The 24,099-nt window shown below is 39.6% G+C and overlaps 1 protein-coding gene across 10 annotated transcripts in view; it reads left to right on the top strand.

The window, feature by feature from the left end:
- STOX2 (storkhead box 2) overlaps positions 1-22,676 on the top strand; it is a 150,904-nt gene extending 128,228 nt beyond the window's left edge. For all 10 annotated transcript variants that reach the window (XM_072863439.1, XM_072863440.1, XM_072863443.1 and 7 more), the window contains 3 exons: positions 2,790-2,942; positions 10,099-12,364; positions 16,909-22,676. In XM_072863439.1, the coding sequence (XP_072719540.1) occupies positions 2,790-2,942; positions 10,099-12,364; positions 16,909-17,104 (2,615 nt within the window). In that variant the 3' untranslated portion in view covers positions 17,105-22,676. The remainder of the gene's footprint in view (positions 1-2,789; positions 2,943-10,098; positions 12,365-16,908) is intronic.
- Positions 22,677-24,099: the final 1,423 nt, after the last annotated feature.

Below are 24,099 nucleotides of genomic sequence, written 5' to 3'. Positions count from 1 at the left end.
TGAATGTTTTCTGCACACTAATCTAGAAAAGCAGTTCCATGCTGGAGGCCTGCTTTCAAAGGAAAGATTGTGCAAAGTGCAAGGTTACTAAGATCTAGGTAAACTTTATTGTTTCTTAAATTGTACTTAGCCAGTTTTAAGTTAACAAGTCCCGACTGGGAGTGGTCCCAGAGGTGTATCTCTGCAGGCTCTTGGCAGTCAGGGGAGAGGGATGGGCTGCTCCCAGGGGTGAGCAGAGTAACTGGTTTGAGTTCTTGTCCAAGCATCCCTCTGGGAGCAGCTGGGAGGCTGCAGAGCAAACGTACATAAATTAGCAGCGCTTGCTAGGCTTCATGTATAACCCCCCTCAAGTCCTTTTCCCACTTCAGGAAGCTGATTATGGTATTAAGGCCCATTCCTTACATCCTAAATATAATTCTGGTTAGCTATGAGGGGATTGTTCCAGGTGCAAGGGAAAGAAATAAGGTTTCCTCCCCGCCTGCATAGGCAGCGATGTGAGTGCGTGACTGGGAGTAGGCACAGGGGTGCTCTTGCCATGGTGCTTTGGTTTGAGAAATTGCCAGGTCTTTGATGATCCAGATAAAACAATTCAGGAAGTTACTGCCCTTCACCTGGGTGCCCTTAAAACTACCCAGGGAGCCCATTTCAGTGCCCAGTGAACCTGATAAGGTTAAACCTCAACTGAGGGCAATATATGCCAGTCTGTTTGACATTGCACAGAACTGAACTTAGTAGTGCTCACAAGGATACCCATGACACAGATAATCTCTGTGTGAAAGACAGTAATTTCTTAAATTGCTCAGCTAAATCTGCATAATTCTTATCATAATTCTGATGCTTTTTAGACATGAAACTAATCATTACAGAAACTGATCCCCTACACAAAGTGCCTGGTGACTGTTGATCAAAGTTGGTAAACTTCTGTGTCTGGCTGATTACAAAGATCCCTCTATGAACAAGTTTAAGCAGACAGCAGGTATAATTATTAGTAAAGAGTGATATAACAACTGTGATGTTCTTTATCCATTCTCAAATGATGAGGGGACAAATGATGTTTGCTCCCAAGTCATGTGAAAGCATATCTGTCACGTTTCCCTGTAAGCTGCCTAGGATCTTCTTGATTGCCATTGTCTGTAAAGCACAATCAGGTGTATATGAATAAAAAATGTCCAGAAAAGGTTATATTTTAAGGTCATCGTTCTGTGGTCAGATAAGAATGAGGAGGATCTTGGGGTGCACTGTGTTGAAGCTGGAGGAATGCTGCTGTGTTGGGATTGTGGCATTGATCTGGTCAAGCCTAATTAAGCAGAAGCAATCAGGAGACAGCATAGCACAAATGTGTATTTTAAATCATTGTTGTGTCTTGGGTAATGTGTATCACTGTTGTACAACAGATTGTACAGCTGGTGTATTGAAAAATATTGCTCATAAGTCTCACTGAAGCAGTTATGCAATTTGCTACTCCCACCAATTTTTTTTTCCAAAGTGCTGAGTACAATGCAAGATTAAATGCATTTTGATAATGAGTTTTAGAAACTTCTGTTCCTGTTTAGCAGACGTAATAGGAATATAGAATTAATAGGGCAACTATTAGATCCTCTAAATTGCGGAGGAAAGTTTGAATTTGAATTAATTTCGAGTAATTTGATTCCTGATTTGATCACAAGGTATTGCTCCATGACAGCAGAAATAGGGCGGTTTTCCTGAGATTTCAAAGCCATTTAGGTAAAACTTAATCCCTGGCTATTGACTAACCTGTGGCCAGAAAAGATTCATAGTCAAGCACCCCTTGTTTTGTCTGTTACTTTTTATTATTCCTATTCCACTGGCAAAGGAAATCTTTTAGCCTGCTGCTTCCCTCTATTTGAGATCATTGGGGAGCTGTTACCACTTCAAGAGGAGGTACAGAGCAGAATCTAAAAGCATTTCTGTCTGTATTTATATAAAGTATGTTAAAATGCACATGTATATGTGTATTTGTGTAGTCATGCTAGTAGTATCAAATTGTAATTTCTCCTGTAACTTTCATTTTGAAGATCTTTCAATGATTTTTTAAGTATGGGTTAATGAATTATTTTTAAAGACAAGATGAGAAAAGTTACAACAAAGTTAATTTTCAGTTTTCATTAATTTTCAGTTAATGGTTCTATCCTGGAACCATTAAAACTTCTCTTCTAAAAAATACGTAGGCTCTAGAAAGACATTTGACATGTAGATCCAGGAGAGATTTATTTGGGGTATCAGTCTTAAGGTGTTTGATGCTTTTGTGCCTCTAAAGAGTGTTCTGTGCTTTATCAGCTGAGTGAAAATGTTATTCATTAACTTAGCAACATTTTTTCCTGCTCTTTGTTACTATTAAGAAAAAATATTGTCAGGTGGAAATGGTGGGTGATCCATACCGCTAGCCTTTGAAAGGGGAATGAAATCTCCCCTTTTATGTCCGGAGAAATACATGCAACTATTTTGTTTGTGCAGTTACCTAGTAGGATATTCAAGCACGAGGTTTTGCAACCATAAGTGATAATTTGTTGGCATTTTTCTGGATCTGTCTATTGCACCCTTTGAGAAACTATGTCTGCATAGTGTATATCTCCCATTTTCCAAAGTTCACCATGTCTAAGTTTTGAAATAAGGTGTTGGATGGTTCTCCATTGTAAGAGTTTTATCCCCAGCTCCGTACAAAGACTGCAGAACTGTGCGCGTCTTCTCCGATTGTATCTCTACATCCTTGTTCTATGAGCAGATTTTTAAACAAAACGCTTCATTGCACATCTGTTGTCTTTTTACAGGTGATGTATCACCCATCAGCATGTCTCCCATCAGTCAGTCACAGTTTATTCCACTTGGGGAAATCCTTTGCCTGGCCATCTCAGCAATGAACTCTGCCCGAAAACAAGTCACACAAGAAGCACTAATGGAGCACCTAACAACCTGCTTCCCAGGTAACTAGACATTAATAAATCATTGGTCAGATGGGCACATGTCTGTAAAAGGGCGGTTAAAGAATCTCCAATCCCTACCCAAAAGGTTGCTTATCTTTCTGGCTTCCTTAGAAGAGGGAGTTTCAGTGTTTGCTAGTCCATTTTTCTTCACTCTTCTGGACGGGAATATTGATTAATCCTGAGATGCTACGCAAAAGTAAAAGGAGGCTTTAGGTTCTAATCTTATAACCTTTTCTTTATTCTTAAACATACAGAGAATTGAGTTCTCTTTGTCAGGGCCATTCATGTGAGATGCATTTTGCAGGGTTAATTCCTGACTTAATGTAAATATTAAAAATTACTTGAGGTACTAAACAGCAAACTGTATTGGCTTGTTTCTTTTTTCAGACTGGTATAATCTTCTTTGTGATTTTTCTCGCAAAATAACCTTTATCATCACAGTCAAAAGAGTTTAGGACTTCTTTAGTAGTTATGGAGAACAAAGCATGTGTCATAGCTAGAGCAGACTTATTCCACCTTGTGGCTTGCAAGCCAGTTGTAAGCTAACTCATAAGAGCTCTGTTGACATCATTCAACCAGTTCAAGTGTCATTGTCCAGTCACCGTAGAGATAACCTCATGGAGGTCTCTGCCTAGAGCATTCTCTCTTAAAGAGCAGATTTCCCACATACTGCATGTCTTCCTCCACCTAGGACAGGCTCTCAAAACTGGTATGGCCTGATGCAAGTAATAGAGTCCAATGACGATGATGTGCCTGCTTCAAGGAGAGGTTATATTTAATCTGAAAGGAGGTTGTCAGCCTGGTTTCCAGGGGTTTTCAGAGCCTTCTTGGACACAGTTCTGGCTTTTGCTTCTGTACTTCCCTTGCTTGAAAAATCTTTAAATTGTTTGGGGTTTTTTTTGGTTTTTTAACTTGACAACTCTCTCTATGACTAAAAGGTTTGGAGAGCCATAGATACACTTGGTGTGCTCATACATGCTGATATACTGTTCAGAAGATATTCTTGTCAGCATTTGATAATATTTATTAAATGGTAAAATGAAAATGTCTTGGATTAAACATACTGTAACATCAAAAAAAAGAAACCTATATTAAGAATGTACTCTTGAATATGCTGCTTCCCTACTGGCAGTCTGTATCTGGAGTTGGTGAATCATGCAAAATGCATCTTGCAGAGAAATCTAAAAGTGTGGTGTAGAAGCATTGGGCAGAAGCTTTACTGCTCAAGAGAGCACAACTTTTTCACTTGTGCTTTTGTATGATCCTGGGCAAGATGTTTAACTATTCTGTGCCTGAGTTTACAGTTCTCTAAACTAGTTGAGAAACTTCTTTATTGTACCTCTTTTACAGCTGTAAAAAACAGCTAATTAAAAATGCTTCAGTAGGAAAACTACTGATGTATCTGCCTCATCTAGGCAGCCTAACCATAGCCATGTGTTGATTTCTTGAATTTTTTTGCTTACATTTCAGAACAAGAGTTACTTAAAGCCTTGAAGGTTACATGGCTTTTGCTATAACTGGTACTAAGTTCTGAGATTTTAAAATATAATTCTGGATTTGGAATAAACAGTTCTGTCTGACATTTAATAATCGCACTTTTGGAAAAAAATACTGCAAGTATATTTTGTAAATACTGGCTTTCTGTCCCAATTTATGGTTTTGTTTATCAGGGGTTTTTTTCAGTATGCTTGGCTGATTTTGAAAATAGTGGTAAAAGTTGTAAGGGATAGAATGCAAAGAAGGTAAAAGTTCACAATTATAATTCCAGTTGAATTCATTTTGGTGATTTTTTTTCAAAGTCATGTTTTCTGTATAGCTGTGGACTGAAAGAGTTCCATAGATTGCAAGTATTTTTCCAGTGATTCTATCAATATTTTTATTTAAACATTATTGCATGGTACAAATGATAATTTATTGATGGCATCCCTTGGGTTTCCTGGGAGCATGATTATCAGTTGACTTGGTGTGTTGTGCTATTCTTGCTAGACAGAACCATACATCAAAAATAATTCAACAGGCTGGATTATTTTGCAGACTCTGCTCAGAAGAAGCCTGAGGCAAGTTAGCACACAGTCTCTTGCTGCCTCTTTTTTTTCCACTAGCCATGAACATGTGCATTTCTCAAGTCTGAGATTAAAAAAAGGAGAGCCTTGTTTTTCCTACCTCACTTCCCAAAATGTAAAGAAAATTAGTTGGAAAAAAAAAAAATCCAGTTTGTTGTCCATTTTTTCCCTCTAGAGAAATGCCTTTCTCTCCCAGCCATTACATGTTTAACATAGCAAACATACATGTTCTCTCAGTGTATGAGGATTATAAAAAAATTTTGTCCTTTCCAATAAACAGAACCTTTTCTTGTGCTGAGATATTATTCACTGTGGCTATTTTAAAATATCTGATGTCCTCCTATATTCTGATAGTTTATTTTTCCGAATTAGGTGCTGATTCTCTGAGAGAGAGGAGAGCATTACCAGTGTAGATGTATCTGTCATTGTCACATAACCTCTCTGTATCTCACCCTGTAGCACCACTTGTCTGCCTGTGTTGTTTGTGTTTTAATGAACAGATGCTTCACTGCATTTCATGGCGTTTATAAATTTCCTAAGACCCCAGATGCTATTCTCAAACTGCCTAAGAATAATAAACCTCTTTCCTCAGTGCAGGATCTTACACTTGCAGTCTAGCCCTCTAGTTTGCTGAGCCATTGTGCAGGCATAAATCTGGGCCATGGCTCTATCTGAAATAAGGTATGCTAATTATTTATAACATCACATAGCAACCACTCCACATCCTTAACTAGTATTTCATGAGCCAATCAGAGTATTTCTTTTATCCCTTGTTAAGCCTTAGCATCAGCTCAGGAGAAAATCATTTTAGCAGATTTAACACCATTTAAATAATACTTCAGATGTATTTTTCATGAATTTATTTTATTGAAAAAGTTTGTAATGATAACGCACATCTTATTTGTGGCTTTTGTTATTTGACAGGTTTTCAAAAAAGCAAGAGCGTTCTTGCTGCACGTGCTCCCATTATTCTAACTTAGAATTAAACAATGAGATGTTTGTACAGCCCCACTTTATAATTTATTGACCGTGGTTTAAATCCCGTACATTAAATGTAAATCTTTGAAATCCACTATAAGGAGCTAAAACTGTAACCTCTGTTTCTGTGTTTGGCAGCCAGGCCCTCTTATCTGCATGAACCTGGCTGAAGAAAACATCAAGCCTTAGTCTGTGCTGCCTTTAGTAAAGATTTTTTCTTTTTTTTTTTCCTTTCAATTTTGTCCACGTACTTATTAAAATCATTTTAAGGTGTTCAAAATTTCAGTGTAGAAAATATGTGTGTATTGGACTACGTTGCTTTTGAAGCAAACAGTTTTCTGAAAGCTGGCAAATTCCTCTGACGTTCACCTTCATAACTGTTCACTCTTTAAATATGTGAAATGTATATGTAGCACTTAAAATAAGTGTCTTACATTAACTGAGTTCACTCTAGGTCAGTGTTCTTTGTGAGCAGCAAACAAGACATAATCTTCTGTCTGGAAACTCAGTGGATGGCATAGTAGACTCTCTTGAGATGCAGAAAATGTACATGTCTGATGATTCAGTGTCCAGACAGTTTCTGCTTTTGAATTATTAAACCACTACATAATTTTAATAACACCACTGCTGTCATGCAATATTTTATATGCTAGAGTCTCTAAACTACTGTTTTTTTTCCTCTTGTTCCTATTCAATGGAGGAAGGGAGATGATAAGGAGACGTCTGAATGCAGTGGGGTAGGTTACGTATAGACATGATGTGGGCAGGTTGCTATGAAAAGTCTTGAGAAAGCCAGGAAATCTGTATTTAAAATAGCAACAATGGGAGCCAGAGTGGTGTCATTGCTCCTGTCCACCATGCAGAAAGCCTAATTTGAGTTTGGGTCTATTTCTGCTTTTGTAAGTACCTGAAAGAGATCTGAACAAAACCCATAGCTAGCATTAGCTGGCAATGCTGAGCTCCAAAGATCTGCATCTGCCATCGTCACTGCTGGCTTAGTGAACCACAGGGATGTACTGTATGCTGGGAGTGATAAAAGTGATAGTCTCCAACTCCAGAGAGAAGGTGGCTGACATGATTAACTTTGCAGCATTGACTGTCCAGGCACACTAATTTTTTTTTTCTTGGTGTTTATCTGCACATTCTCTAGTTGCAGGACTTAGTCAATTAATGTAACTACTGTGCATCCAGTGTTTAGAGACTCATTTACCCAACACATTGTAGTCATTATGGTTTACTGGGTGAAAAATTCATAGTATTATTTTTACCATGTATTTGCAGTGCATTTTTGCCTAAGTTAATGTAAAACATCAGGCGATCCATTTCAGTGTCGTTCCCTAACTTTTCTGTAAATGCCCAGGAGAATGTTTTCCTATCTTTTATTTTTGTTCTGATGTTTTTGGAACAGTGTGTTAAAAAAATACTTTAAATAAGGATGAAGAACCAAGTTCTTGCAGGCAAAGGTAGGTATGTGTTGAGGTATTTATATGTAAGCTCCTGGAAAATGCAATGGATTGGTCAGGTTGTTTATGTAGAGGCGGGAAGAGAGATTGGGTGCTGCACAGCAGGTACATCTCGGTTGGACCAGTATTGGACCCTGCAGTGCATTTTCAACACAGGATGGAGAAGCACATGAGCTTGAGTTCAGGGTCATCTACTTCTTTTGGTGATGCAAGTCATAATGTAAAAGGGGTGGTGTTACCCAAGCAGACATAGCAGCTCCACCGCAGGAAAGAAGAGGTTAGATGATGCCTGATGGTTGTTATGGGAATCGAAATCACTCTTCGTGTTCCTGTGCTTTACTGAAAGCTCATGTGGGGGCAGCCTGCTCTCCAATTGCCACTGCCTCACAATCCAGAGAAAGCTTAGCATATTGTTTACTTCAGTCCAGAGAGGTTCAGGACTCTGGGCTAGGGAGGGGTAGTCCTTTTCTCCCTCGGCTCTCTGGATTTCAGCTTTTCCCCTCTGTTGCTATTTCTGGCATGTTTGCTCATCCAGCAATTCTGGGGGTCTTTGTTACTCTCTCTAGGATTACCACATAAATTGTGGACACCCACATGAAAAGGGGAGAAAATGCACGTTCCTGATTCTCCATTTCATTTGTGTACTCTTTCCAATTTTCAGTCTCATTTATTCTCTCTAATTATATCCCTTCTTTACCTCTTTTACTTCCTGTGTCTGGATCAGCCCCAATCTTTCCGCTCTGTGGACTGTGCATGAAATATATTTACTGCCCCCATGTACTTCTCCCTGGCACCTTCTCTGTTATAACTGCTTTCACTCATATGTCTATGTTATTCCTAACACTTTGCTGTTTCCATTGTAGGATTTTTAGTTACAGATATTACTGGATGTGAGCAGTATGGTCATGTCTCTAAATTCAAACAACATTCAAAGGCAGACATAAGAATACTTAATATGTTGCCTGCAACCCAGTAGCAAGAAGAGGGTGAGTTAGGGAATTAGTACAACTTCTCTATTTCTTGTTGCTAATCTTTTGGCGGGGTGTTGGTCCCAGTGCCAGAGCCCTTGCTGTCATCCTCATGTTTGCTAACACAAGGAGATCAGTGAGCTTACAGGCTCCAGCCTTTGACATGTGGGAGAAGAGTTGGTGACCAGACACTACATGGTACTGAAGATACTGTGTTTGTGGCAGGTACACCTGGTTGAGATTTTTCCATGAAGTATTTTTGTAAAAAGCATATACTTTGAAATGTTTTTGCATACATGATTCCATGGAATTTCTGCTCTTGAATATAGTCAGAGTTTGACTTGACAAGGCCCTGACCAACCTGATCTAAGCTGGCCTGGCTATGAGTATGGGTGCTGACCAGATGACCTCATGAGGTCCCTTCCAACCTAAGTTACTCTCTGATTCTATTTTTTTTTTCCTAAATTAGTTTTGTTGAAAAGAAAACTGAGACCCAGAGTAAATAATATTAACTTTTTTAGTTTAAAGTAGACCATCCAAACTTTTGAAAAAAATTTCTCTAGTTCTAAAAATGTAAACCAGGTTAGTACCCAGCATTAAGTTAAAATTATAATGCGTTTTAGTTCAACAAAATATATTGATTGGAGATAGCTTTTTCCACTGAAAATTTTGAAGGATTTTTATTTCTTATTCAGCATAAACAGGTGGGTTTTTTTAAACTAGCTTGCAAACAAAATCTCTTGTTTCCTTAGCTCTAAATGGAACTTAGTCCTATGCACAGCATGCTAACTTGGTATTTTATCTACTAAAGTGTTGAAGACTTGGTCCTGCACCACTGAACCCAGCAGGAGTACTGGTAGTGGGAAGGACCAGGCTCACAATGCCAAGTCTACCGTGTGGCTAATGTGGCATTGATGCAGGGTTGTCTTACTTGTGCCTCTCTCAGTATGTGATACATGCACTTAGGTAGTGTCCCTCACATCTCACCGGAAAGACAGGGAACTCTGAGAAGCAAATTTTTAGGAGCTAAATCTGTAACTTCCAGCATAGTGGAAAAGTCTGTTTGGGTAAGATGAAATGTATCATTCAAGACATGTCTTTTTTGGAGCAGCTGATGTAGTTGAAACATATTTTAATGAGAGAGCAAGTCAGTTCAATCAAGTTTGTGATAAAGGAGCAGTGTGGGGGAATGCTTTTTTTTCTGTCTAGTATTCTTCTGTGAAAAAACAACTTAGGCATTCAAAGTAACAAATAACCACTGTTTTATACGTGACTGGGTGTTATAATAAATAGTTCTGGTGAACTGGGATATAAATATTTAGTTGGAAGAAGAATATAATTGAAATGTTTCCCCTGACACCCTTTGATTTCCAGTGATTCCATCTTGTAGCTTAAGGTCACCTGTGCAATGGAAGTGACTAGAAGTTCTCTCCTTTTTGTTTTTTTTAACACTCCATTAATGGCCTCCTTTCTATTTAATTAATAATTGATATGTCTGAAGTGTAGGAGATAAGTGGAAAAACAAACAGACAAGAGAATGCCTAACAAAGTGCTTTACTGGAGTTGTTTGTTCAGCATATTCCAGCCTGCACATTGGAAAAAACAGCTTTGTGTTGGGCAGGGGGGAGTCAGAGTCCTGCACGGTTTTATGCACTCCCTGATATGTGTTTACTGTCATTTCTAGGAGTTCCAACACCCAGTCCAGAAATCCTTCGACATACCTTGAATATGCTTGTACGGGAGAGGAAAATATATCCAACTCCAGATGGTTATTTCATTGTAACCCCACAGACTTACTTTATAACACCATCTCTCATAAGAACTAACAGTAAATGGTACCATTTGGATGAGAGGATACCTGACAGGTCTCAATGTACCTCTCCGCAACAAGGAACTATAACTCCTTCCACCTCGGGATGCGTCAGGGACCGAACACTACCCAAAAACCACTGCGACTCCTGCCATTGTTGCAGAGAAGACATGCACAGCATGCATGCATCTACTCTACAGAGGAAATCAGCAAAAGACTGTAAAGACTCATACTGTCCTCCTTCATTATGTCAGGTCCCACCTACTGAGAAAAGTAAAAGTACTGTCAATTTTTCTTATAAAGCAGAGACGCTCACAAAGCCTAAGGATGTAGAAAAGCAGTCTAAGAAATTTGGACTCAAATTATTCCGATTAAGTTTTAAGAAGGACAAGACAAAACAGTTGGCAAATTTCTCTGCCCAGTTTCCTCCAGAGGAGTGGCCGCTAAGGGACGAGGACACCCCTACCACTATACCTAGAGAGGTAGAAATGGAGATTATCAGGCGCATTAACCCAGACTTGACTGTAGAAAATGTCATGAGGCACACTGCACTAATGAAGAAACTTGAAGAAGAAAAAGCTCAACGAAGCAAAGCAGGATCTTCAGCTCACCACAGTGGACGAAGTAAAAAGAGCAGGAATCACAGAAAGTCTCATGGGAAATCGAGGTCACACAGCAAGACTCGGGTGTCCAAAGGAGACCCATCAGATGGCTCTCATTTGGATATACCTGCTGAAAGGGAGTATGAGTTCTATGATCCCTTGACTCGATCCCCACGGGAAGGCTGTTTTATAATAGAACACAAGGGAGATAATTTTATAATGCACAGCAATCCTAATATGATTGAATCTCACTTTCCCATGACACCAGAGTGGGATGTGTCTGGTGAGCTGGCCAAAAGAAGAACTGAAATGCCTTTCCCTGAACCTTCCAGGGGAAGCTCCCACTCCAAGGTCCATCGGAGCCACAGCCATACACAGGATAGAAGATCGAGGAATGAGCGGTCCAGTAAGGCTAAAGAAAGGTCTAGATCCATGGATAACTCCAAGGGACCTCTGGGCTCAGCTGCTTTATGCACACCTGAAGATATAGGTGAAGGCTGTAGCCCAGATGACCAAACAACTAGCCAAACTTACATTGATGATAGTACCTTAAGGCCATCTCAGTCGCTCAGTCATCAAAGGGCTCTGATTCCATCTGCAAGCTACAAAGAGACTTGCATCCCTGAAATAGCTAGTGGCAGTGTAGAAACCCCCAGTTCTTGTAGCCTATTGGAACAAAGCAAGCCTACAGAGAATTTGCCATCGTATAGTGAGCTCAACTCCTGCACAACAAAATCTGCAGTCGATGACTATTTTCAGTGCAACACATCCAGTGAGACTGTGCTTACTGCTCCGTCACCACTGGGAAAGAATAAAGAGGATCATGATACGCTGACAGGGACAGATGGGCTCAAAAAAATGACTCCTGCAGAAAGACAGTCGCAGCATATTGCTAGGGAGCCTGGGGTGCACAAAGAGGAGTCCCCAAAGGGCCCAAGCAGTGGTTCAGTGGTTGCTGGCCAGACTTCAGAGGTGATTGCAAATGGGCGGCTGGTTCAACACCATAGCGCTGAATCAAGCAGCCTTGATAAAAGGAAAGAAATATTTAGCAAGGATACACTCTTTAAACCTCTGCACAACACTCTTTCTGTGAATAGTTATCATAAGTCTAGCACACCCTTGCTAAAGCCCCATCAGAAGGCCCCCTCTGACACATTGCCAGTCAGATGTGAGAAACTTGAACAAGCGATAGTAACCTCAGTCACACAAGTCATGCCCGTTTCACAGAGACAGCAAGAGACAACTGGGAACCAGGAGGCCTCCTTTGACTACTACAACGTATCTGATGATGACGACTCAGAGGAAGGAACCAACAAAAATGCTGAGGAAGAAAAGAACAGGGATGATGTCGGCACAATGCAGTGGCTCCTAGAGAGAGAAAAGGAGAGGGATCTGCAGCGAAAGTTTGAGAAGAATCTTTCTCTTCTCACCCCAAAGGAAACAGAAAATAGCAACAACCAGAGAGCCACCCACTCAGCCCGCCTGGACAGCATGGACAGCAGCAGCATTACCGTGGACAGCGGGTTCAACTCTCCACGGTAGGACTGTCACATTCATTGCAGCTTTACAGACTAGAAAGTTCCGTTTTTAGTTATATATGTGTGTGATATTGGTGACAGAACGTAGGGCCGTATTAAACAATGTCACACGTTTTCAGACAGTGTTTTCTACAGCTCTGGAATCTGCTATTCAGATGTGTGGGTTTCCCACCGTATCGTAAGCAATCAATGACCATTTGCAGCATTGACTCTGTATTAGTTCATTTTCTGTTTGCTGAAAACCTCCCTGTATCCTTTTTTTTCCTGTATTAAACTTGTGTTTGCATTTAGAATAGAAGGGATGAGCTCCTGCATACTCCCCCCTTCCCTTTCCCTCTAAGATACCATCAACAAGACTAATTGGAAGACTAGACATTACTAGGTGGCATAATCTTTGGCTCAGACAAAAAAAAAACCCAAACATGATTGTTTTGGGTTTGGGCTTTTTTGTTTGTTTTCTTCAAACATTTTGAACGTGTATCTATCGCCGTTCCAAACTGGTGAGACTGGAACAGCTGCTCCCCACACACACCTGAAAGTGCTCAGGCTGTTTGAACTTCAGAGGTGACCCAGCGCTGCATCAGCAGAGAGAGAGGTGCCTTGCCTAAGATACTTGGGAAAAGAGTCCAGACGTTTGCGTGTGGTGGTGCTGGTTAGTCATTTCCATTCCAGGGATCTCAGACATCATGGAAGTCTCAGTGTGCTAGGAATCTTACAGGCGTAGGGAGGAGAGAGTTGCTGGTGCGTTCCCTGCCCGGAAGATTTCACAAGCTCGTTTCCAGGTTAAGAATCCTTCGCTCGAGCCTTCTTCCTTCTCTCTCTGGCCTCTGAGAGTCCTAGGTCCCTGCTGGAATGGAGCTTGCTTGGTTTTGTTTGCCCTGGATAGCAACCCATCAGAGTTCAGAACAATGACTCTAAGAACACAGAAATAATTTACAACGGTAGTTCTCTTATAGCGTCTTACTTAAGCTTAAATTATTTATTGCCTGTGTTTAAAAATAAAACCTCCAAGACTGGATTTGTATTAGGTGAAAGAAAATGGGTTTTTTGGGTTTTTTTTGCTGGTTCCTGGCCCCCCCCCCACCCTGTAAAAGGTGTTGTTATTCCTCAGAATTATATATTTTTTTAAATCTATAGCAAAAGCTCTCAGAAAGGCATGTGAAGGATTTCCTCCTTGTACACAGGACTAAATTTCATTTTCAGTTAAAGTCATGTCACTCTGGAATAAATTCCTTTGGATTTGATGGCTACTCCCACTTGATGTTAATGACAAGGCAGCAATTACTGGGCCTGCTGCATCATGCAGTGAACGTCAAACTAGAGCAGGCTTTTAACATATGTATAATTTTTCTGAGTAAAAAATTTGAAGAATAGTTTGGGTAAATTGTATCACTTACACTGAGTCCAGCTTAAAAAAGAAACCTAGGAAGGTTTTGAATTTGTTCCTGTTATTGATTGGTCTGCAGATGCTTGGCATCTTTCTCACATACAACTGTTGTATGAGGCTATTTGCACTGTTCTTTTTTAAATGTAATCTCTTCTTTTAGTTGAAGTGCTATACTTGCAGTCAGTTTTCGTGGGGGAGTATATGATGGTGTTTGCTTCTTGCCCACCCTGTCTCACTCTGCAGAGTGCATTTCACCTCCAGGATAGGATGTCGACTGGATAAAAATCAGTTCTTAGACTACTATTTTGCTAGCTGTATACGAGCTGAATATCAAGCTTGCATTTCTGGTTAATGCAAAGGCAGACATTTCCTTCCCTAATTATTTACACAAAAGCTAAAATTTCTGTTGATGTTAATCTTAAACTTAGCTAGCAAGAGAACAGAACATGGCAAGCATACTAGATTTAGTGCTGCCTATACCAGTTTGTTTTGATCAAAGGGGACACAGATAAGCAGCTTTTAATAACGATTGTGTTCCACACATCCCTTTATTTTACTGTTTACTTATTAACAAATGTCTTTTTTTGGCAAGACCACATAAAGTAAGCTTTAAAAAAAAAAAAAAAAGGAAAAAAGCAACACTCTGTAGGGTTTTGTAAGACCAGCATATAGTCTGGATATTTCAAAGGCTTTTTTATGAGCTTTGCATCAAGATGATTAAATTGGATGATTTTGCTCAGTTTTGGTCACTCCTCAGTGTAAGTCTATAAAAATAAATTGAGCTGAGGGTGAATTCAGCCCTTTGGCTATAATTACCATGCTGTTATTACTTTCCTACCTTATAACAAAAAATTTACTCCACAGCCCTTTTCCAGGAAATACAAAAAGGCCATCCAGCGTCCATCTGGTAAGATTCACCTAGATCTGACAGTGTCCATTAGCAGATGCCTAGGGAAGAGTATAAGAACAGGACATGCATGTGGTGATATTCCTCAAGTATACTCTTCTAGCCTCCACTGATGTTGTAACTCTCGACTTTCTGAGGTGTGGTGGTATCTTTTCATTTAAACTGAAGTGTGCAGTGTTGCTCGGGGAATCAAAATTACCAGTTCTATACTGTGAAAGAACAAGTATATTTTTAAAGTGTGACAAATTGAAAAAAGGGGCATTTAAAAAAAAACAGAATGTAGTAAAAGAGATTTGCAATGGTCATTCAAAAATATTTTGTGTGCAAAATTCGTGAACACATCACCATTGGGAAAACAGCCTCACGGTATTTTGTTCATTGCTTTTATGCAAGTTGTATATAGTAAATGTTAGCTGTCAATATTAATTTTATTCCTTTATTTTTAGAGCTTACATAATACTGCTGCTCTTTTGTCACCTAAAAAAAGAGCTAATTTTGGCACTACTCTGCATGCAAAATTCTCGCTGCAGTCTTTGTGTATACATGTTGTAATGGTCAGTTTGTAATATCAGAATTGAAACTGTTTGAAGATCTGGAATTGGTGGTCTCATAAAGAATGATACAATACTGAATGATCTCTGAAAAACAAAGGTTGCATCTATTTTCATTAAAAAGCAGAGGGAGAGGAATCAAAACATGAGCAACAGAAGTGCACCATATATCACTGCAGCTCACTGAGATCTCTTACTATGTGCGTCACCCATCATAGCTGTTTGGAACTACTGATGCTAAGGCGATAATTGGCAGAAGATGATCAGTACCGTTTTGATCAATTTAAAAGATCTATGGGAATTTTCCTAAAAGCATCACTGATTTTCCAGATTCAGTCAGTTTATCTGCCCTACAACTAAACAAGGTGTTTCTTCCTTCCCCTATGCCATGCACTGACACATTTCTCCCCTGCCACATCCAAAGCTGTGCATTCCTACTCTTCCCCAGATGCTAGCACTAATCTCTTTTTTTTTTTTTTTCTTAGGGCTAGTATTTAACTGAGAGCGGTCCCTGATCTGGCTGGCTGCAAGGCTCAGCATCAGGGAAGCAGCAGGAACATGTGGCAGGGTCAGGTCCACACAAGGCAGGCAAGAGCTGCCCCTTTCAGTAGCAGGTAAATTTAGGTTGACTTTAAACTGACTACTCTGTCATTAGTATCTCTGTTTCTAGTGCTTATTTAACAAACCCATTCAGTCCTCTAAATGTACTCTGTAAATATCTCCGTAGCAAGTGGTGATGTCATTTTGCAAAGCAGTAGGGATATAGGTGAAGGATACATAACCAGCAATCACATGACTATTTGAAAACCAATCCTCTCTCTGCACAGAAACACATTATTCGGAGATAAAAAATTATTAAGAGTGGAAAGAGAACAAAAAGAGTAGTAGTGGTAAAACTAGCCTTAGCATATCTTGGCCGAGTTGTTTAAAAGCTGTAGACTAAAATACAGGCTCCTCTGCATTGATAATTACATGTATCATTAAAAGGCTCTGTCTTAAAAGTGTTAAGTGTCCTGTCACTCCCATGGATAAACAATATGTTAGAACTAAAGGAATGTTGTCCATTTTATGAATGAAATAGCAGCACTAGTTGTTGTTTAGGGCATGATCACAGACCAGGTAGTTAAGATTTCTCAGCATCTTGTAAGTTGCAGTTGTCTCAGCTGCAAAGCAAAATTGAAATGTTGTGTTTAGAAGCATTGTGAGTTTAATGTAAAGCAGCATTTTTAGTTAACATTTTGTGTACAAAGACATAGGTAGAAGAGGAGATAACAGAGGAAGCTGTGTTACATGATTACTCTCCTAGCTCTGCCTAGTCACAGAGGTGATTTGATGAAGTTACTTTGTGCAAAAATGCATCAGTCAGGAAAGAAAATTAATATGTTCCACATGCAAGAAGGAAGCTATTTCCTTGGGTGAAAAATCCAGGTGATACTGGTTCAGTTTACAGTTTGTGTGACAGCTTCAGCTCTGCTTAGTGCTATACCTGTGTTACAGTATGATGACTGCTGAGTACCTCTGGAACCCGTTTTGGAGGAACATATGTGTACCGTCAAAATGAGATGGTTCATGGATGTGACATTAACATACAAACAAAGGATGCCTGTTATAAAACACTCTATTCTCCTTTCCTGTCTGGTCGATAGCTATATAGGCATGTCATATATGAGTGTGTATATATATTTCTTTTCCGTTCTAGTACTCGTGAGAGCCTGGCATCCAACACTTCAAGTATTGTTGAAAGCAACAGACGTCAGAACCCTGCTCTGAGCCCTGCACATGGTGGCGCAGGCCCAACGTTCAACTTCCGAGCCACTGCAGACCCGCCGACAAGTGAAGCTGAGAAACTGCAGAAACCTGCTAACTGCCTGCAAGCCTCTGTCACTAGTGTCTGATAGTCATCCTGCCTCAGATCTTCTGCCTCATCCTGTACAGCAAAGTTTACGACACTGGGACTGATGTTTACATCTTTGGGGAAAAGTAAAAAAAGCATCTCAACCACAGTTTTAGTGTTTACTTAAACTGTGCTGCTATGTAGACTAGGGGCAACAAAGAAATCTTTATTTCAAGGTATTGCTTTTCACATTTGCGGCTCTGTAGCAACAGAATAGCAGTAGGGATAATATGTACACTTTTTGCTTCACTTAATTGTAACTGAGCACATATATGAAAGTCTAGACACTGTAAGTGTAATCTGCATTTTCAATGTCCATGCAGTTGCCAACTTCATTTTAAAATGCCACAGATGTGTGATGCCCCCGATCAGAGGCTAAACTCTGCTGCAGAGTTGATCATTTTTTACTTCAAAAACTGAGCCACTGCTGAAAGTAACCAGCCAGGATCACCATGAAGAAAAACAATGCCAAACATGACAAGTGATGACCTCAGCTCTATCTGTGAATTATTAATACTAATCGGTCATTTTCACTGTGCGTTTTTGTGACACAATTTTGCAAACTCGTTTAAGCGAGTAAAAAGAGGTTTGGGGTTTGTTTTATTTTGGGTTTTTTTAAGTATGGAGGGTGGGAAGGGAGACGACTTCTCCTTTTGTGTTTCAAAAGTATGAGAGATGTTTACTTACTGAGACTTGATACTTGACCTTCCATAGTCACAAATGAGGAGGTGGGCCTTTGCATAGAGGGGGGAATGGGGAAGGAAGGGAAAGTTATAACTGTCATGGAGCCACAGTGTGGAGTGACACAAAATATAACAAATGTCTTCAGTATAAATCAAGTATTTAAAAAAAGATAATCTAATTCTTGTGTCACTTCTGGTATTGCAACTTGCCATTAATATAGGAATCAGAATAGCTAATTTCTTGGAACAAAAATATTCTTTATGATATAAATGACAAGTATGGCCTGAAGAATTGATTTCTTTCTAGTGGAAGGACATAAATCTATTTTATGTAGCTTATTAAATAGAGTGCCTAAATTAGGCTATTAAAAATAGCATACATTGTAGTGATTATCAGAGAACAAAATTTAGAGAATTATAAACTTCTGGCCTTTTTATTCAGTGGATGTTATTTGCAATTTAGCATTTTATGGACATGTCTAGTTTCTAGAAATTAAATGTGTCCACACAGTTGGCAGTAGAAATCTGAATTCTGTCGGTATGGTATATCCTAATTGCTCTCCCCTAAACTGTTACTCCAAAGTAATTAGTACTATGCTAATTACTGTAGAGTAACTTCTAAGGATAGTTAAACTCCAAGAGTAATTTTTAGGTATAGGGTCATTCTGCTCTGTTACTCATGCAACCTGGTAGTGCAACAAACTGACTTCAAATTTAACTCTTTTTTTTTTTTTTTTTTTTTTTTTTAATCAGAACAGATGAATTGGTGGAAGACTAACAAAGATACTAAAATGTTCTACAGCCCAAATTGTTGCATAGGAAGGGGACATTTACATTGTCTAGGTCTTGTAGTACACAGGTATGAAACCCAACTGTACATATTAAAAACCAGTATTTTCATCAGGTTCTGGTGACATGTATTACTCTATACACAAAGTTATTTGAGCTTCACTCATGTTCTCTATTGTCATCAGAAGTCTTTACTGAAGATTCAGCCTTATGTTACACAGTTGGATACAGTTAATTTACTTATAAAACGGTTTTCTAGCACTGGACACAATCAGTTTCCAGTTCTGTCAAGAACACCCAGTCGATGCACAGGTCTGTTTCCTTGGTTTCAGTGTATAATTTCCATTTCATAGGAGCAATAAGACCTTTCAGTGCACATAAAGGAAATTATTGTGCTTTTGGTTGGTTATCAAAGTCACTTGGCCTTTAGCCTTCTGCCTTATCATACCTTCCAAGATGTGCTCTAATTACCATATAATGCTTTGCATGACGCATCTTATTATTCAATATGTAACTCCAGCCATACTTATTCCATGCGAACTGTAGAGTCAGAGTTTTTGTGGGGAATTGTCATATACTATGCAGTGGCTGACTGTGATTTTGTTTCTGAGACGAGCTCTGACATCAGTAGTATGTATCAATTCAGTAAATAAAAATGTCGAAATGATAAAAAAATTTACAGTGATGATCTGAAGTACTAACAGCAGTATTAAAATGTGAACAGCAAAAAAAATTTCACCTTTGGGGGAAATACTTGTTTGTCATAAATTAATCAGAATTTGTGCAGGCAGCTGGTTGTACAGAAGACATAATTCCAACAAAATATGATAGTACATACCTGCAAACTGTGTAGTATGTTATCTCCTAAAGTTCCCAGAGACCAGCAGACAACATAAATGTCATATTAATGTTGACATGGCATTGTACCAGTATTAATGTGACTCTTGGAATATGGAATGTAAACAGAAGTTTCAAATAGAAACGTTCTAATCTTGAATTCCTTTTTTTTTTTCCTTTCAAAATCAACAGTGGAATATTAGGAAATTCCATCTTGAGGTTCTGGTAACAAAACCACGAGAGTGGAGCTTGAGTGCTTTATGTCACCCTAATCCTTTGATGAAATCATAGCCTTGTATTACATGGTTGCTTATCTATCATTCTTCTTCTAATGTATCAATTTAAAGGTTTACAGAGTTAGATTAGGTTGAATCTGTGTTGTGTTCAACTGTAAAGGGTCAACACAAATCTGTCGGCATTTTGCACACTTAATATGTATTATTATAATACAACATGTTACATTTATGGTAATTTTTTTTACACATATAACTACCTCCATGAATTTGATGAAATGCAGCAACATGAAAAGTGTATTGTACAAAGCAAGGTTAAAAACTTTGAAGTATTAGGTCATGGCGTTCTTTTGTGTGTCAATGCTTGCGTATGAAGTCATCATGTTTCCATTGCCACAATTTCCTTCTACAATATTAAAAATCTGGCTTTCAGATGAGTCACTTAAAGACTTTGACAAGGCTGCATAATTGGGATAAGAGTGAAAGGGAGGCTGAAACCTCCCATCCTCTCCCCAGTTACTGCTAAAATTTCTGCCTGGTAGAACTTGAAAATGTATTTGTAATTTAGTAAATTAGGAACATCTACAGTCGGTGAAATATGATTGACAGTTTGGGGTTTAACAGAAGACACTCTGGGTATTTTCTTGGCAGCCTTCAAATACTTTGGGCCCTATTCTGCCTCCCTCTTTGTCAACATACCAGGTCATAGTTTCTCTGAACTGGCAAGGGTGTTAAAACAGCTCTTCCTTTAATGATACGCACTCTGTTCTCTAGATTGTGTGCATCTGAAACACTTGCTCCTATAGAAATTACCAACAGCCTTTAATTGACTTTGCTGGGAGCAGTATTAGGGTCCCTACTTGAGGTATGTGCCTGTTGTTCAAAGAACGTGGGCGAGTTTCCAAGAAAAATGAAGCTGGTTTTTGAAAAGTAGCCAGCTGCAACAAGCCACCTTTCAAGAGGGAAGAAAGAAAGATTTTTCCAAAAACCAAAGGAAGAAAGTGGCAGCTGAACCTAAGCAGATCACATTTATATACAAATCCCGATTTATCAACACCTCTTTCAGCAAACCTAGTACCATTATCCTGATGCAAATGAATATACAATCATCAGTAGAGCTAATTTTGCCAGTTTAAGTATTTCAGTTAAAAATCATAAGAAATCATTAGCCATTTGACTCTTTGCACCACTGTAAAATGTCCGTAATATGCAAAACAATGTTCACGCAACTTTAAAAAGTAAAATGTATTGGAAAACAAATACTTTCATGAAAACGGTGGCCTAAGTGCTTGCCAGCAGTAGTTGTGTTTAGAAAAGAGAACAAGCAAACCAGTATTCAGAGGCCATCGTAAACACAGATAACACTGCACTTAAATCATGCCTTTTTGCCTGAGGGCCGTGAAGCACTTGGTACCAACTAAGCCTTCTGAGCCTGTGAGGTAGGCAGAGCCCACTGACCCTCTTTGATGTCCAGGCACACTGGAAAAAACAAAGGCTGAGAGTCTGCGGGCTAATTTATTAACCAGTTTCTTTCTTAAAGTCATGGGAATAAGTTTAATAGTTAACCAAAGTGTTTCTTGTTTATACTCCAAAGTTACTCTTTCGATGCATTCAGTTTGTTTAAGTAAGAGAGAAACTACTTTGCAGTCCTGCAGAGACTTTTGGACTAGCAGTGCCAAAACCGATCAGTTTTAAGTCACATGAGTACTGCCAGAGGTGGTTTTAGAAACAGTTATTTTAATTAAAAATTTGTTTTTCAAATACATTTTGCAGAGCTTTTCCCAACGCGATTGTTCAAATTGTTGTGCTGAGAAAGCAAATAGCACTCCTAATCTGGTGTCACACCCACAGTTTACAATTCTCTTTGCTCTTCTGAAGAAAACTGTACAGTATTAGAGAGAAATGTTCTATTTTTTATGAAATTCTTTAAAAAAAGAAAAGGTATATATCTAAAATGTTCCCCCCAGCATAAGTGCATCGTTGCTGCATGAGAAGCATGCAGTGGACCCACCGAAAGCCGAGCTGGTGCTAGAAGAAAACGGGACTACCACGCTTCTTTCGTAGCGGCGCTCTAAACGTTGGTTCCAGTTATGCGGGTGCAAATCTGGCGTAACTCCCCTGATCTCCCACGGATCTGACGGAGATAGGAATGGGTCGTTAACTCCATTGAAGCTCAGTTCTGAGCTGAGGGTTTCCGTGTTCCTCCCTCCCCCCAGCCCCCCGACACTAAATGCAGAGAAGGAGCAGAGGGCCACACGCACGCAGCTGGCTCTGGAAGGGCAGCCTAGGTTGAAGCCCTGGTGAAACGCACAGCCACCCAGCCGGGATGCTGCGACAGCCACCAGGCGTTTCGCACCTCGGACGGGCGATTTTCATGCGGTACGCTGCCCTCGGGTTGCGTAGCGGTTAGAGCCACCCAAAGGATACCCACCCAGCAGTATGAAAGGGCCCTTGGAGTAATTGGCACAGATGTTACTTTTACATGTGGAGGAGACTTAAGTTTAAAGGGATCATAATTCTGCAGGTAATTTTCTGTGAGTGACTGAATGTGGCTGTTGCATTAGGTTTAAATGAGTTAATAAATGCAAGTGGGACTTACTGTATGTTAGAAGGGAGTTTTGCAGCCAAGACTGCCTTGTATAAATGTGTTTGCACTGAAAAAAAAAATTTAAAAATTACTTGGTCTCTGGTTGCTGTAAAGGTCATCCAAGATGGATGTTCTGTTTATATTGTATAGTATTTCATATGAAATAATTACAGTTCATGAAATGTCTTCCCTAACGTTACTGATTTATAACAGCACATTTGTAACATGGTTTTTATTGTGTCAGTGTACCATATTGTAAATGATGATTACTTGTCATGCTTAGTATAATAATTTAAAGGAAAAAAAAAAAAAGGACAGGGATTTTTGTAAGTCTATATTTGAAAGTCCCTCCATATGGTAATATTGTGTTCATGTTGTTTATGTAGTGTTGTGTGAATATCCATTTTGGATTGTGTTACTTTTTAAGATATTAAATAACATTTGGTTATATGTTTCAAGTGGATTCTTTGCACCCATCGGTGATTTTTAGAGAAAATACTTATATTTCCATTTAACATGCTGTTTCCCTCGCTCACTTAGGAGACCTTGCACAACAAACCAGAAATCTCAGAAAACCAAGGGTCATTACAGCTTGCTGAGCTCATGTATGCTTCATAAAAAGGTCTGTGAGCCATTCTAGTAAGAGAGCGCAAGGGAGAAAATTCACTGATTTTGAAACATCCTGGTTTGGACTGGACGTAGAGGCGATGGGTGCAGAGGGAGTGTGATCCCCACTGAATGCATGAGTGCCCAGCTGAGAGGCACCCGAGCTCCCGGAAATGAGAAGTCCCTTAGGGCATCCTGATGCCAAGAGCAACAGGTTTCAGGTCCCTCTTTTCCTCTCCTCTCCATCCTCATGAGCCAAAGGAGGACCTGGTGCACACACCCAAGCAAAAGGGCCCTAGCAAGGAGTTTTTTTCACATTCTTCAAAAAATTATTTAGTCTTTTTTCCATACTCTGACAGCAGCTGATTGGAAAGGCCCGAGTGGACAATGTAACATGCAGGTGCCATTTTTCTGCCCTCTCCGGCCACCTGGAAGAAGGTTTTGAGGAGGTTTAGGCTCCAGGAGCTTTACCAGATTTTTGCCTTGAGAATTGCTGTTTGCCAAGGTCAGCTATGAGTATTTACAAGATAGAAACCAAAGCATCTGTTGGAAGTAGGTGCTGTCATAAGCACCTTGGCTTGTCACCTGCTAGTGGTACATACTGCTACCATGCTATCTGTAGTCTTTGCTGGTTCCCCTTCATCCATCTCCTCCCTTTGTAATCCATCTCCTTGAAATTGTGGATTTTGAATTATAGGGGGGAAAAAAGGCAAAGTTTGATTAGGGCTTTATGCTAGCAGTGACCTAGTGCCTTGCACAGGCAGAGCCAGTTTTGGGTGGTGGTCAGGAACAGACTTTCAAGACTTTCAATACCTTTTCAGTATGGCTGGAGAAGTTTGCATGCACTGTTTCCCCCTCACAGAGAGCTTTGTTTCTGTTTCTCTCCTGATAGTGGGCTCATATTTTAGGCGGTAGATGAGGCTGATCATTATCTAGAAGGAAATTGCTCTTGTCCAAACCCGTCACACCTTGCACTTTAAAACTTGCTTAGAAACTTGGCTTAATTCTCTTTATACTTACTCTGCTGACAGGTACAGTGGAGATCTTAAGCAAGTGACGTCCTTGGCGGAACGTAGCCTATAACATACTTAAAATGTCTAGGGCCACTGCTTGGCTGAAGAACTATTCTCTTGCTGTTGGATCATGCCTTTCTGCTGAGAGCACTGGGTCAAAACAGATTTCCATCCCTCTGTATCTACAGATATCTTACATCTATAAGATAACATTTCTGAAAGTTATCCTTCTCTCCAGACTGTCCCTT

This window comes from Ciconia boyciana, chromosome 5 (assembly GCF_034638445.1).
Source record: "Ciconia boyciana chromosome 5, ASM3463844v1, whole genome shotgun sequence".
NCBI lineage: Eukaryota > Metazoa > Chordata > Aves > Ciconiiformes > Ciconiidae > Ciconia > Ciconia boyciana.
The sequence above is the reverse complement of the archived record's forward strand: the minus strand, read 5'-3'. Positions and strand labels throughout refer to the sequence as shown.